This window comes from Fusarium oxysporum, chromosome II (assembly GCF_013085055.1).
Source record: "Fusarium oxysporum Fo47 chromosome II, complete sequence".
NCBI lineage: Eukaryota > Fungi > Ascomycota > Sordariomycetes > Hypocreales > Nectriaceae > Fusarium > Fusarium oxysporum.
In genome coordinates, this window is record NC_072841.1 from 552,942 (window position 1) to 566,962 (window position 14,021).

General features: G+C 47.5%; 9 protein-coding genes across 9 annotated transcripts; 4 read left to right on the forward strand and 5 right to left on the reverse strand.

The window, feature by feature from the left end:
• The first annotated feature begins 70 nt into the window (after positions 1–70).
• Positions 71–2,295, forward strand: FOBCDRAFT_153920 (Pyoverdine/dityrosine biosynthesis protein-domain-containing protein). Its single transcript, XM_059608365.1, has 4 exons — positions 71–480; positions 571–966; positions 1,018–1,673; positions 1,723–2,295. Exons 1-4 carry the CDS (start codon positions 109–111, stop codon positions 2,189–2,191), a joined length of 1,893 nt encoding a protein of 630 aa, XP_059466689.1. The 5' UTR covers positions 71–108; the 3' UTR covers positions 2,192–2,295.
• A 200-nt stretch (positions 2,296–2,495) lies between these two features.
• Positions 2,496–3,327, forward strand: FOBCDRAFT_213856 (uncharacterized protein). Its single transcript, XM_059609367.1, has one exon. The coding sequence runs from the start codon at positions 2,507–2,509 to the stop codon at positions 3,215–3,217; it is 711 nt and encodes a 236-aa protein (XP_059466690.1). The 5' UTR covers positions 2,496–2,506; the 3' UTR covers positions 3,218–3,327.
• Positions 3,328–4,081, reverse strand: FOBCDRAFT_315044 (Cerato-ulmin hydrophobin family). The gene is made up of 3 exons (XM_031172447.3): positions 3,700–4,081; positions 3,568–3,653; positions 3,328–3,520 (listed from the first exon to the last, which is right to left on the reverse strand). The coding sequence occupies exons 1-3, from the start codon at positions 3,860–3,862 to the stop codon at positions 3,473–3,475; spliced, it is 297 nt and encodes a 98-aa protein (XP_031049232.1). The 5' UTR covers positions 3,863–4,081; the 3' UTR covers positions 3,328–3,472.
• A 1,012-nt stretch (positions 4,082–5,093) lies between these two features.
• Positions 5,094–6,263, reverse strand: FOBCDRAFT_268540 (uncharacterized protein; the record flags this gene model as incomplete). The annotated part of the gene is made up of 3 exons (XM_031172448.3): positions 5,094–5,137; positions 5,196–5,550; positions 5,598–6,263. 3 exons carry the CDS (start codon positions 6,261–6,263, stop codon positions 5,094–5,096), a joined length of 1,065 nt encoding a protein of 354 aa, XP_031049233.3.
• A 340-nt stretch (positions 6,264–6,603) lies between these two features.
• On the reverse strand, positions 6,604–7,590 carry FOBCDRAFT_268541 (uncharacterized protein; the record flags this gene model as incomplete). The annotated part of the gene is made up of 3 exons (XM_059611417.1): positions 6,604–6,663; positions 6,714–7,386; positions 7,457–7,590. The coding sequence occupies 3 exons, from the start codon at positions 7,588–7,590 to the stop codon at positions 6,604–6,606; spliced, it is 867 nt and encodes a 288-aa protein (XP_059466691.1).
• Positions 7,591–8,365: 775 nt separating this feature from the next.
• FOBCDRAFT_236358 (uncharacterized protein) lies at positions 8,366–9,519 on the reverse strand (the record flags this gene model as incomplete). Its single annotated transcript, XM_059610080.1, has 7 exons — positions 8,366–8,659; positions 8,712–8,761; positions 8,794–8,845; positions 8,951–9,090; positions 9,157–9,186; positions 9,262–9,386; positions 9,515–9,519. 7 exons carry the CDS (start codon positions 9,517–9,519, stop codon positions 8,366–8,368), a joined length of 696 nt encoding a protein of 231 aa, XP_059464043.1.
• A 204-nt stretch (positions 9,520–9,723) lies between these two features.
• FOBCDRAFT_196208 (uncharacterized protein) lies at positions 9,724–11,096 on the forward strand (the record flags this gene model as incomplete). The annotated part of the gene is made up of 3 exons (XM_031172451.3): positions 9,724–10,213; positions 10,267–10,642; positions 10,706–11,096. The coding sequence occupies 3 exons, from the start codon at positions 9,724–9,726 to the stop codon at positions 11,094–11,096; spliced, it is 1,257 nt and encodes a 418-aa protein (XP_031049236.3).
• Positions 11,097–11,534: 438 nt separating this feature from the next.
• Positions 11,535–12,634, forward strand: FOBCDRAFT_175571 (uncharacterized protein; the record flags this gene model as incomplete). Its single annotated transcript, XM_059608510.1, has 1 exon — positions 11,535–12,634. The coding sequence occupies exon 1, from the start codon at positions 11,651–11,653 to the stop codon at positions 12,632–12,634; it is 984 nt and encodes a 327-aa protein (XP_059466692.1). The 5' UTR covers positions 11,535–11,650.
• Positions 12,635–12,693: 59 nt separating this feature from the next.
• FOBCDRAFT_247577 (uncharacterized protein) lies at positions 12,694–13,814 on the reverse strand. The gene is made up of 3 exons (XM_031172453.3): positions 13,626–13,814; positions 13,148–13,573; positions 12,694–13,100 (listed from the first exon to the last, which is right to left on the reverse strand). Exons 1-3 carry the CDS (start codon positions 13,690–13,692, stop codon positions 12,742–12,744), a joined length of 852 nt encoding a protein of 283 aa, XP_031049238.2. The 5' UTR covers positions 13,693–13,814; the 3' UTR covers positions 12,694–12,741.
• Between the last annotated feature and the right edge of the window lie 207 nt (positions 13,815–14,021).

Genomic DNA, 14,021 nt, shown 5'->3' on the forward strand with positions numbered 1-14,021 from the left:
TATCCTCTTATCTCCCTGACTATATCCTTCATCTGGTCAACTTTAACATTCAACTTCATTTACATACCAACGAACACTCATCAAGCGATCATAATCTTTCATTTTACCATGGCTGTATCCAGTCTTCGTCCCGTGATTCCCTTCCCTTTTGGGACTGCCGTTAACAAAGTCTCTGCTGAACCATTGACCACCGCTGTCGATAGGGCGGCTCTTGAGACATCAAGCAAAATCCTTGATATCATCGGAAGATATCGCATGAAACAAGACGACAACCTCTACTCACATTCCGACGAGTCAACTCTCAAATTCATCGCTCTCATCTACACGCACGTCAAGGCTGGCAAGCCAGTCCCTATGTGCCTACCAGCTTTCCCTTTCAAGTCACCAAACTCGACATCAAAGACTTTAGGAAAGCTCCCTGATAAGGGTGAAGAGATTGCTCTTGCTCACCTGAACGGACTTTGCAGCGCTATTGGTGATGTATATGCGCCAGGTGCTAAACTTACCATCATTTCCGATGGCTTAGTATATAATGGTAGGTTCACATGATAAAACTTTTAAAGAACCTAGCTAACGAAGGCAGACCTGCTTGGTGTCCCAGATAGAGATGTCTGGGCATACGGCGAGACTCTTCGCTCGATGGCAGCTGAGAAGGAATTTCACAACATCTCCTTCGCACGACTTCGTGATCTTGTTGAGATCGATCTACCAAAAGACCTCGAGGAGATGACCTATGTTGCCAACGCATCAAACTTTCGACGTGCACTTCTCAACACCTTCAGCAAGCCCGGATGGAGTTGGGACGAAGTCCGCCAATTAGATGACCAGTGCATGACTTACCGCGGATACATCAAGTTTCTTCAAACAGATCTCGAAACAGTGTATCCGGTTGATGAGAACCGCAGCAAGTCAAAGTATAAGAGAGGAATTGAGTACATTGCGAAGCAAATGATGGCTCGTGGTGATGTAAGTGGCAAACTCTACTGATTCAGAGCAAGTCGTGTACTGACTTTGCAGGCCTTTGCCAATGCTGTTCGACAAAAGTATCCTGACCATGTTCGCCTGTCAATCCATCCCTCAACTGGGGCTGTCAAGCTTTCCATCAGCCTTTTGCCTACCGAGCAACTCTACACCACGCCCTGGCATTGCAGCGTGGCTTACAGACTAGACGGTACCATCAGAACAGGGATGCGATCTGAGTTTGACAACGATGAGAGTCTCGAACTGGTCTACGACAACGGAAGACCTTCGCATTATCGCGAGAAGTCGCCTCTGCTATCGTGGGCAGAAGACAAGGGCGGCATTGCCGTCGACCCGATGTACCCCGCTGGTCTGATAATTCGTCCTGCAAATGGAGCTGGCTCCCTTACACTTGACGACATCGACACGAAGAAAGTTCGCGCCTTGTCAGAAATCAACTCGCCCGTTGTTCTCAAGGGATTTGTCAAGAAGCCTAATCGCGACCGCTTCATTGACTTCAGCCACCGTTTCGGAACACCCTTACCTTGGAAGTTCGGCCTGTTGCTTGAAGTCAAGGACCGAGGGCAAGATACTCGAGGCCTGAACAACGTTCTATCTGCAGAGCCTATGCCATTCCACTACGATGGTCTGTTCAAGGTCGTCAAGCAGACAGATGAGAATGGAAATGAAAAGACAGTCTCGACTCCACCTCAGTAAGTGCGATTTTGAAGAATAAGATCCAACAACTGACCGTATGATTAGATTCCAGCTCTTCCAGGGCGCTACATCCTCACCTAGAGATACCGGTTTCACCCTTTTCTCTTCATCAACTCTATTCTTCAAGTACCTCCCATCATGGTTGAAGCAGGACATCTCCAACCTCACCTGGAGTGTGTCTACATCAGCATTCGACAACACCGTCCTGAGAGGCCTGCCTCTAGCTATCGACCATCCTACGACCGGCAAGCCATGTCTTCGATACCACGAGCCTTGGCCTCAGTCCAAGACACGATTTGATGCTTCGGATATTACGATTGACGGACTTGAGGTTACTGAGAGTGCTGCTATATGCGAAACTATCGACTCGGTTCTTTATGATCGTCGGGTTGCGTTGTACTATGCTTGGGATAAGGGCGATATTCTGGTCAGCGATAACATCTTGATGATGCATACCAGGAGTGATTTCACCGCGGGGATTGATCGTGAGCTGTGGAGAATTCACTTTGACTAGTGTACTACTATTATTTGGGTGGCAGATTTGAGTATATTTCATTGATGTGGATTTGAAGGTTTCATATAGATTATCTCTGTAATAGATTGCTTCTGATACTTAAAGCCCATTGGTCCACGCCTTGACTACTATACCTTATCTCAGAGTGCATTGTGTCTAGTTACGGATTCGTCCCGGAAATCCCGTCCGGAGATATCTCGGTCGGCATCCACTTCCGACTCGGATAGACTACCGACCAAACCTTATGACATGCTATAATAAGGATGGGATCGCGGGGTAGCCCTGTTCATGATAAACTCAATCTCCTCAATCATCATGGTCGAAGTCAAGCAATACCATCTCCTGCCAACGGATCTTATTCCGAACTCACCAAGACCGCTTCTGCACTACAAGAATGTCTTAGCCAAGCGCCCTAATAGCTCCAAGTGCGACCCCGCTGAGGTCTGGAACATGTTTACCAAGAACGGATGGGACGTCCAGTGGATATTTCGATACCCAAACACGCAATTGTCACATTTTCACTCTGAGGCTCACGAATGCATGGCTGTTCTCTCGGGTACTGCAACAATCCGCTTTGGAGTCGGTGATACGTCCGAGGATCTCCAAGAAAATACATACGGATCAGCTTGGGAAAAAGGCGGGATTGTGTTGGAGGCCGAGGCAGGAGACGTCTTTGTCATTCCAGCTGGCGTAGCGCACAAGACACACAACACCAAGCCGGCAGCCGAGTTCAAGCTACTGTCGCCAGGCGTTGGACATGGCATTGAGGCCGATGACCCGAAGAAAGCGTTGTCCGAGATTAAGCTGGATGGATATACTATGATGGGGGCGTATAACGGCGGAGAATGGGATTTCGTGAAGAGTGGAGGAGACTATGGCAAGTCATGGAGGGTTCCTAAGCCGAAGATGGATCCTGTGTTTGGAGAGGCAGACGAGGGACTTGTTAAGACTTGGCCAGGAGGGGATACCAAGGTTGATTTGGAAATTGTTCAAGTGGAGAACAGAGAGTACAAGTCAAAGATGTAACTCATCGGCTCGTCCAATGGTGGCACGGGATTAGTTACAAAACACCACCCTCGTAGCATTAGAGTCTCCATGCTCATAGGTCAGGGACGTCACCAGGCAGGAAAAGGCGGACAGTTTGAGCTAAAGTTGATTCACTAAGTATGTATGAACATAATAGAAAAGGAAACGATCCAGTCACTCCCGACACTAGTCATATCATAATCCATCTATCTCGTATTCGCATATTAGAATTAGAAAGGGAGAAGCCATCATCCCTTAGTCCTGAACACCAGTAGGAGTGTTGCAGAGGATGCCTTGGTCAAGCTGCAATGGTAAGTAGTGAGTCAAGTAAGTCGATAGGTCAGGCTTACAATAGGCAGGACACAGCATCGAGCTCGCTGGCCAATGGCGGAGCAAACAGCACTGAAGTCAGTGGCGTTGGCAGGGGTGGAGGGAGCTATCTATGTTAGACTGAGCCTTGCTGAGGACATTCTTGAACTTACGGTTTCCGCAGTCGAGGTCGGCAACTCCAAGAACATCAGTAGCACAGCATTGAGAAGTGCCGTAGAGACCAGAGCAAGGGATATAAGCCTGGCGCTTCTCCTCAGTGGGGAGAGCAGAGACGGCAGTAGCCAGGAGGGTAACGATAGCGAGTGAGAACTGCATGATGAATTGAGTGAATGAGTAGATGATAGAATGATATGAAGCTTGGGAATGTGGATGCAGATTTCAAACTGATTCTCCAACAATCCCCATATTTATACAAAATCCAAAATATTGATCCCATAAGTCATTAAGATCATCGTCAGTAAACTAAATAGCCTCAACGTCATTATCTTACAACAAATCTCCAATGAATACCACGTTTAAAGCCGTTGACGTTTCCGATGGCGATATCCCTGGCCTATATCATCTATATATTGACTTGAAACCTGTTGTAGCGTTACAACGGCCAGGTGGTTTACAGCTCTGCAGGGATCTAACGCATAAACGTGTCGCGACGATCGCTTGATCAATTGGCCATGCTGATTCGCTGGACCGTCGGAGGAAACACTCAAAGGAATAGCCGACTGCCGAAACGATCACACCAACCATTAACCGTTAATTTTAGAAGGCTAATTTGAGGCGAATTTGGAAACAAGTTGGTTGCTGGGCCGATGTCATGACCTGTTAGAAGAAAGTAATTGGTCGGGTTGGTTCCTGTGAGGCCTCATTGGTGTACGGCAAAGTTCCAAGACCGTTATTGATCGTCGTTTTGGTCTTCCTATCAGCTTCTTCAGCTTGGAGTTTGTTGGGGCTGACATAACGACGTGGCAAATCATGAATGTGCAGATTGTTTCTCATACTGTTCCTGCAGAAAGTGGACCTACACGCCGAGGACTTGATCCGGGTTCCGACCCTGGTAAATGAGCATAAACTTGATTAACATCAGATATCCGAAACTTATATCCGATCAGATTATATAGGTGGCTTGACTTATAAGGCGGATTAAGCCTCCTAAACCAGATAATGACATCAACTATCATGATGATTCAATAGGCACCGTACCTATCGCTTGGGTATCCTTATCAATTGAGAGAGAAACCAAGGAAAGTCCCATACAAAAGCACGACTCCTCGCAAGACAATCTGTTTCTGGAATCCTGACGTAAATCTTTCCCGTTTAATCAGTGATACCTGACCCCATATCTCAGCTTCTTTCGATCTTGATGCATCGAGTTCCTTGCTTTCCTCAGCTGAAACCGCAGCCTTTCACCTCCGTCATCGCACAATTCACCAGACATGTCGAAAGTCTGGAGCCTGATTCTTAATCTGCCGTTGTGAAAATGGCTGCATGAGCTGAAAACATAGTGGCTGTCTTGTTCGCGACATGTGATAAAAACAAACCAGGTTCTCGGCTATTTATCCGCAATGTCTAAAAAGCCCAACATTGCTGCAAGCACTGCTGAATGTTAGCTCTCTGATTCCACATTAAATCATTCCTATCATTCAAGACTTACAAGCGCCAGCAGTGACGATATACGAAGCTGTTCCCCACGCAGTCTGTATGGTAGCCAAGTCTGTCCACGCCTTTGAGTTGAGCCAAATACCAATGGCCAAGCTTAGCAAGACTGGAACGAGTACTACGATCGAGATGCGTGTAACTGACCAGTCTAGAACCAGCTCAAGACCATATTCGCCTTCGAGTACATCAAGTCTCTTGTTATTGAGGGTGCAATGGATCCAGTCTGACCAAGCTAAGGAGATATGTCGAGGAACATGCCATTTTCTGTAGGTAGTCATTAATAGCTGCAAGTCGCCAACACCGTTATCATCTAGGTTGATGCGTTTATGTGTTCCAGTGTCTGCATCGCACTGATTCATCAGCATGAGCTGGAAGCTTGCAAACAATGAGGACAAACCTTGTAAAGTCTGAAACCTTTTAGATGTTTTAGTGAGAGAAGAGTCCCTCTCATTCCACGTAGTCGGAATGTCGCCCAGCGAAGCTTGGAGAAAAGTTGGTCAGGCTTATCGACGAAGACAACTCTTTCTTTCGGATTAGGATAGCCGCGGAGGAAGAAACCTAACACGATGTATGTTGGTTGGATCCGTGACTCAAACTCAATAGCTGAGGTGCGTGTGACACCGAAAACAGGCGTTGAAATGCTCGTCTTCCACTCGATCCTTTCCGCCTGCGCCTGTCTTGGATCATGCTGCGTAGGTGAGGTTTCACCATCTGCAGCTCCATGCTCCTCATCACGTCGCGGGATCGGGTTCAGTGGAAACATCACTTCTTGATAAGCCTTTGGATACGGAAATGTTGCGCTTTCTGTGATCTCATAGTTGGAGCTCAATTGCGGCATTCCCCCGGCTGCAGGAGCCTGTAAGAAGAACTTGTTCTTAACAGTCCGCTGATGTCGAAGTGATCTGATGCACGGATTTCGCTGCTCTAGAAGGCCACTGTAGTCTAGATGTCCTATGCCGTATGAGAAGTATGCATGCCAGGCTGTAGTAGGGATGGGGCCGGCAGGTGCTGGCTGTGACAGGGACACAGGCGTATCAGCGGTATCGTCAACAGGTAGCGCCATGTTTAATTGCGACAGTCGAGTAACTATGGATGTTTTGCTTGACTTCAATAATTATCTAAGCAGGTCGCGAGAACGAACCCCGCGTAACGAGGATTGAAAATGAATTGGCCTTTCAATCTTCAGCCGCAAGCCACCAAGAACCCTCCAATGAGACGTCGGAGGTTATGCAGTGTTGAAAGGTCTGTCGATTGGACCAATCATCACGCGCCATTGACAACCTCTCTATGCTAGGGCTGCGAGCTGGCATTGATGGTTTTGCAGCTAGGCATAAGGTCAAGTGATAATATCATGTGAATGATGGAGGACTCAGAAATGATTCTATTTGAAAACTATGTTCTGCTTAATCAAGATGAGATGAGCCAGGCAAGTCTTTAAAGACTGGCTGACGATTGCGGCTGAACTACGAGCAATTGTTAGTAAAGTTCCCTAGCCACATTCGACACAACTTACCCTTACGCCCTTTTTGACATCCATAACAAGGGCCTCTTGTGAAAACAAGATGAAAGATTTGTGTAAATCGATAATGGACTGAGCATCCTTCTCAAACTGTGCCTGCGCCTTCCTTACCAGCGGAACAGACTCAGGGCCAGTAAGAAATATTTTGTAAACGAGTGCGTATTGCGGCATGTTTGCGCCGCCAAAATAAGAGTTCAAGTCGAACTGATCAGAAACAGCACCGACGTTGCAGATCAGTCCGCAAGCTTGGTTCTGGCAGCAAGCGGTGATTGCGTCAACTAGACGAGGGGTTATCGTGTGCTCCAGGCTCTCTCCGTCCTTCTTGCCATCTGGAGCAGATATGAAATACATGGCAACAGTAGAGTCGCCGGCATCCATAGCGCCCGTTACAGCCTCAGCTCGCTTTCTAGCAGCCGCGGTTTGCAGTGGAATTGTCTTCTCATATGCCATGAGAACAACACTTGTTTCGAAATCTGCAAAGAAAGGTCCATCTGATGCGATAGTTGTTTTCACATAGTCGCTAGAAAAGCATTTATGGACATGGTCCCAATCTCGAAAGAAGAGTTCTGTGGTATCGTCTCTTCCAACCCAGTTGTGATTGGCGTTCAAGGGACCACCAGGACGCGACCCAAAGGCCGAGTCAAAGACCTGGGTCTGGATGTACTTACTACGTATGAGCTTAGCAATATCATCCAACTCCAGGAATTGCCATGTGGGTCAGTGGGGAGTCGACATACTAAGGTTTCTGGTTCTTATCCTCTATAGCATCAGAGATACTTCCGTGGATACGGAATCGATGATCAAAGAACTCTTTACGTGTCATATTAGGCTTACGCCTGCCAGTAGCAATTTGTTTGATATGGGGCATCATGGTGTGAGCACCGGTCTTTAGGTTGTAAATCAGGCGAGATTGATGATTCGGTATGATGGTGGGTGATTGCCAAGCTATTATATAAGTGCAATCAATGTAGCTCAGTTACAGGAAGAGGTTGAAGAGGAGCTTTTACGAGCTAGTTTTATGTAATTACTCACAGCCAAGGCTTCAGCTGGCTTCGGCTGAGGCGGATGTATATGGATACTGACACAAGATCTACAATGTGGAGCCGACAAACGAATTATAAGAGCGGTGAAAGAGGGGTCGGGCAACCATGAAGCAATAATCTCATTTAGGTGCATAAATAACAACGTGGAGCCGATAATTGTTGGCCAACGAGCTGATGGCATCACGGGCCCTACATTAGAGGGTAGCAAAAAGTCCAGGCTAGGTGAATAGCTACAGCACATCTGATGAATTGAATAGAGCTAAAAGATTGTACCGAAGTTGAGCATTGGGACAGAAGGTTTAACTGTACAGGATATGAGAAGAATAGCGTAATTTAAGAACCTGTAAATCCAAGATAAGAGTTAGGTGACATAGGTCACCAACTTCTTATGTACACTTCCACTTTCTAATCTATCCAGCCCTTCTTGAACTTCTTGGAGTCCATTGAGAGCTTCATACTCTAAAGGTTTGATCTGGCCATTACCCAACCAGTTATCGAGGCCCCCCCCCCCCCCCCCTCAAAACAACGAAGCTCAACACCGGCCACAGAGGGCTGGCCCGTGATTTTCTTTCCCATTATCTCACCACTGTTCACTGGCTTGAGTTATACGCCATCAATAGGCGCTCCCGTGTACTTGATAGCAGTAGCCACTGTTATCGGCTTCTTACAACAGTCCACAATCTTTGAGATGGTTTCCTCAGTAACAACCGTATGAAACGCGAGACGCTGATCAGGCGCAACAGACTTTATCTTAGCGATTAGGTCTGGATCTGACCTAGAAAAGACATAGTCGGCACCTCTGGTTTGCGCCTGAGCTGTAGTTTCATTACTTGATGTAACTGCAGCTACACTGTAGCCAGAGATTTTAGCAAGCTTGCCTACCCCTCCATTGGCACCCTATTGAATAGTTAGTCTTTGCAGCCAGAGGCAGAAAACTACAGATACTTACCCAGATATGCACGTGGGTAGCAGCAACGTCATTTCTGTCGGCGACTTTCGCTAAACCCAAATCAAGGTACAAGCAGCCGTACAGAGACTGAATGGAAGGGTAGATAATCCAAGCACCGGTATCTCAGATTCGATCTAGATGCATGGTTAGCCTTGTTGTCTTCAGCGCTCTATGAACCTCTCGTTCACATATGGTTTGCGAAATAAGCTGTGGTTTGTACTGAACTTACAGCAATTTACCACCTGTACCAATGCATGACTCTGGTAGGAACATCCGTCGCTGTAACCAACCGTTCCAGTGCTCATAATGAGGTCACCCTTTTGGAACCGTTCGGACTCTCCAGGGTCAATAACATGCCCAACTATATCCATGCCGATGACTAGATAAAGTTAGAGAGACTCATCGAAAAGGCATTTGTAGAAAGCACAGTTGAGGCTACGTATGCCATGGGAGAAATAAGGAATAAATAAATTCTCTTTGATCTTCTTTTAGTCTAAGTGGTTAAGCGACGTTGCTAATATTTTGAGTTGGATTTGAGAAGGGCCAGGACCAGGGGGATCATACTTCTCTAGCTGCAGGCGTCCAAAGGGAGCCGGGAGAACAAACCGCTTTGCCATGACGGATAGTGTGGGGATGAAAAATAAATCTTTGGTCCAAATAGAGTTGGAGGAATCACTTTGACTATCAAGACTGGGGGTGATGCGATATATCGAGACGGGCATCTCGTATGTATTTCGGGTTCATACTACCAATAAAAATAGACTTTCGGGTTGCTAATCTAGTAATTCAGAGAGAAAAAGAACGCCATGAGGTGTAGGGATGTGGAGAGTACGGGACGGCAGCCTCGGCGTCGGCATGTGGAGGAGGAATGCGGGCTCAAAGAAGACGAAGCGTGGAGAGCCACAATTCGAAAACGGGCATATTATAGGAGCATAGTAGCATTTTAAAATGTTAAACAAAAGTAACAAGTCAAATCAATTCAACTCCCCTCAAGTTAAAACAAATCTTGATCATGGCTAAGCAGGACAGTCCCCTTGACGTGGTTATCATTGGCGCCGGGCTCGCCGGGTTGTTAGCCGCCCGAGTACTACGCGAAAAGCACAACGTCAAAGTATACGAGCGGTCATCTTCGCCAATCGAGGTTGGTGCCGCTATCAACGTTGGGCCAAACGGTGTTCGGATCCTCGACACCCTTGGTTTCGACCGTTCCAGGGCTGGATCACTTCCTGTTGCGGCTACCAAGGTCTTTACAAAGGAGGGCCATCTCCAGTTGAATGAGAATAACAACTATGTGGATAAATATGGCGCTGACTGGCTCTTTCAACATCGAGCAGACTTGAGAGGGGAGTTTCTTCGGTTGGCGACTGAGGATACTGGCGTTTCGGGTATAGCAGGGAGACCGGCTGAGGTGCTTTGGGATCAGAAGGTTATCGACATCGATCCAGAAGAGGGTCAAATCACACTGGCATCGGGTGAACAAGTCAAAGCAGATCTTGTGATTGGTAAGTTGTTCAAGCATGGCCTAATCGACCGGTTAACCGATGACGCGCAACAGCTGCGGATGGCATTAAGTCTATGGTGAGGCCATACGTAATCGGCGATGCTGTGTTCCAGACAGCTAGGCCATCTGGTCTATCAGCCTTTCGTTTCACTTTGGAGCTTCACGACATTAAAGCAGCTCTCGAGCAACTACCAGAAATTTTGCAACGTGATAAGCCTACATGCTTGTCCATGGTGTACTCTTTCGACAACACCATGCGATCTGTTGTTATGTATCCCTGCAGGAACTTTGAACTTCTTAACTTTGTATGCATCGTTCCAGATAGTAGCCTGAAGGAGAAAACAACAGAGTCTTGGACGGCTTCCGGGGATAAGAAGGAACTTATGTCGCTATTTTCAGACTTCCCCTCTTGGGTGCACGATTATTTTCGGTAGGATCTACTCTTTGACATTCCATCTCATGCTGTAGAGGCGTTGATTGACTTGAATTACAGGATCGCAAAGAACATTAAACTCTGGCAGCTTCGAGACCAGGACCCTTTACCGACCTACATTCGTGGTCGAACAGTTTTGATTGGCGATGCGGCCCATGCTATGACGCCTCACCAAGGACAGGGCGGAACACAGGCCGTGGAAGACGCAGAGGGGTTTCGGCTGTTCCTCCAACGAGGCATTGCCAGCGAGCATGTTCCTGAGCTGCTTCAAGACTTTGATTCTGTCCGCCGGCCGCGCGCAAGCCAGATCCAGAATAATACTAGAAAGGCCAAGAACAAGAGGACTGCCGAAGAGGTGTATATGTTTGAGAAGATAAATTGGACCTATGGTGGTATTCTTGAGGAGCTCAAGGCTGCGAAAGAGGCTGCAGCTATTTGTAGAAATAAATAGCCCTAAAAATAATACAGTTTATTGGCAATGTCTCTTTATCATTTCACGACGCTATCCACTAATAATGCGCTAAGGCTGCCGAGCGAAAGATGGGGCTTGCTGCCTAGAATCAGCACTAGCGGTCTTTAAAACGCCATTCATCGTTGTGTCGTAATCTGTCAGCTCACAGCATCTTGAAGTTATTGAATCTATAGCGTTAAGGCATTATGGGCTACTCTGAAGTTCTCTGCCATATTTGTGGCGTCAGTTTCAACATCAGCCGCTCTCGAACAGACAAAGAACCTCGAAGCGCAGCCTGGGGTCAAATCCTTGCGATCAACCCCGACAACAGTCACGGCCAGTGGGGATGCTACTACGTGAAGAGAGATGGGGGTCAAGAACCCGGAACTGCGTCCTCTGAACCAGTTAAATATATCCCACCCAAAATCGATCTAGAAGATTCATCCGATGACGGATGGACGTCAGACACTCCGGATGATGAATGGGAACACATCGCTGGACTAGAATGCGAGTACAACGGAGCCTATAACGGAAACCACATCCCTGCAGAGGCTATGAACCACTGTCAAACATCTCAGTGCCTTGTACCAAAAGGCGACAATTGGCAGCCCGAGGCAAACGACCAAGACTTTGAAACTTCGGGCAACTTATTCCTCAGCGGTTTGTCTGACGACATGCCCAGTAGAGATATGGGTTGGCCGTCTGTTTCTCCCCCGCGTCATGGCACGAGCGATGTCAGAGCTGAGAATATTATTTGGGATGCTCAAGAAGCGGACGAGTACTGTATGCCCTTTCATCCGACCTGCTTTGAGATATTCAAGAGAGCCTCTTTATATCGGTATGGAACTGTGGATGTTGAGTGTTTGATGCAATGGTGGCGTCTTGAACCGAAGTACGAAGATTTCGAACATTTTCCTCGTCATCCTGCTGTTAAAGAAGCTGAGCAACAGTGGTGGAGTCATGAACGTGGAGGGGAATTCCTAGTGGCCAACCCTTGCTTTGTTCCTGGATTGGACGATCTCCTGCAGTCGACACAGAACGTGGAACATACCCTTGGGAATGAGTCTAGCCTTTCTGGAACTACGATATCAACGAAGCCAGCCCCTTCCGACCCATTCTCAAAGCTCCCTAGCGAAATGATCCGTGAGATTCTCATTCATCTCAGTTTCAAAGACCTTGCCAACCTCCGACTCACGTCTCGCATATTTCTGCATCTGCCGAACCCTGTATTGTACGAGTTAACAGTTCGAGACACTCCTTGGTTATACGAGGCATGGTCGTCACTGCTTATCTCTTTCTGGGCAACAACAACTCAGGCAGAAATCGAGCAAGAGATCGAACGCGGAGGTAGCATTAGGACAACTCCTCATCCAGTCAAGCTACTCAGCAAAGGTGAAACAGACTGGCTACGTGTCCAAGTGGAGGTGTCGAAGAACTGGAAAACATTGCTTGGACTACAGAATCGGCGCAGAATCTGGGGCGATTGCCAAGAAATCTTGAATCGGGTGGATGAATACCGGAAACAAGGCAAGATCTGAGGATTCTTGAGCTTAATTCACTTTTCATAGTTGGCAACTGTGGCCGCTTTCGGTGTAATAAATTGATTCAGCATGCTTTACAATAACCAAAGCAACCACGACATACCCTAACCAAGCTTTGAGAGACGGTCCAAAACATCGTCCTCCCACGGATAATCATCGCTCTTAATCTTTCCAAAAGTCGGCAACAAAACAGCCTCATCAATCTCAGCGTATTTGCCACGCTCAATATGCACAAGCTGTCCATTCTTTGAAGAATCAGCCATAAGGAAAGCGGCGCAACGAGCGACAACAGAAGCGGGCTGAAGCTCAACGTTGATGGCGTCAAGAAGAGCCTTCAGCGATGGCAAGACACTGCTGTCTGTCCAGCTAGGTGCTAGTGTATTAACGCGGATAGGAAGTTGAGCAGCGGCGAGCAGGGGGACGAGACCGCGTCCCCAACCGAGGACACCATGTTTTGCGGTGGCTAGGGATGTTAGTAAAACACAATGACGTAGCGATTTGGTAACTTACCGTAATCCACAGCTCTGACACGTTGCAGACCAGTTGTCGAGCCACTGATGAGAATGCTACCTCCCTCAGGTTGTTGTCTCAGATAGTTGATAGCTAGTGTCGAAGTGTTGATGACTCCCTTCAAGCTAATGTCAAGGAGTTGGTGTGAAGGCTCCTTCAAGTCACCATTCTCATCGACCTCAGTGGCCAAGTAATCCGTTCTCGGTCCAATACCAGCATTCGCGAAAACATGGTCAATACGACCATAAACCTCCTTAGCCTTCTTGAAAAGAGCAATCAAATCACCCCAGACTGAAACATCGGTCTTGACAAAGGTGAATGATCCCTTGTGCTCCTCCGGGGGAGGCTGCACATCGCCACTGACTACCGAGGCGCCAAGCGACAAAAGCAAGTCAACAGTGGATAAACCAATACCGGAAGATCCTCCTATCAAGGATTCATTAGCTCCTATTCCGCTGGTCCGTAGGGGGTTGCATACCTGTTACGATGACAACCTTGCCCTTGAGGGCCTCCAGCTTCTGATCGTCGATGATAAATTCAGCCATGTTTTTTTCTCTTGAAACGTGAAGAAGCAGAAAGACGCGGTGAGAAGAAACTCGATGGTAGCAGCAGTGGCCCTGACTAAAATACGAAAAGTTACATTGGCATTCGTCCACACCGATTCAGGGTCCTTGGTGGAACCGGGGAATCCACAGCAACTCCCGCATGTCGTACGAGTTCTCATCTTGCATTAACTGTTGGTGGGTAAACTATTGTTTCTGTTCTGTAGTCCCGAGTCTAGTCGAGGACTAGATCTTACATCCATGCTGGGATCCATATTTGCTGGGCATGTAAGCGATCACGTGTTTTGTAACGCTCATTTGCCACTGGTTCT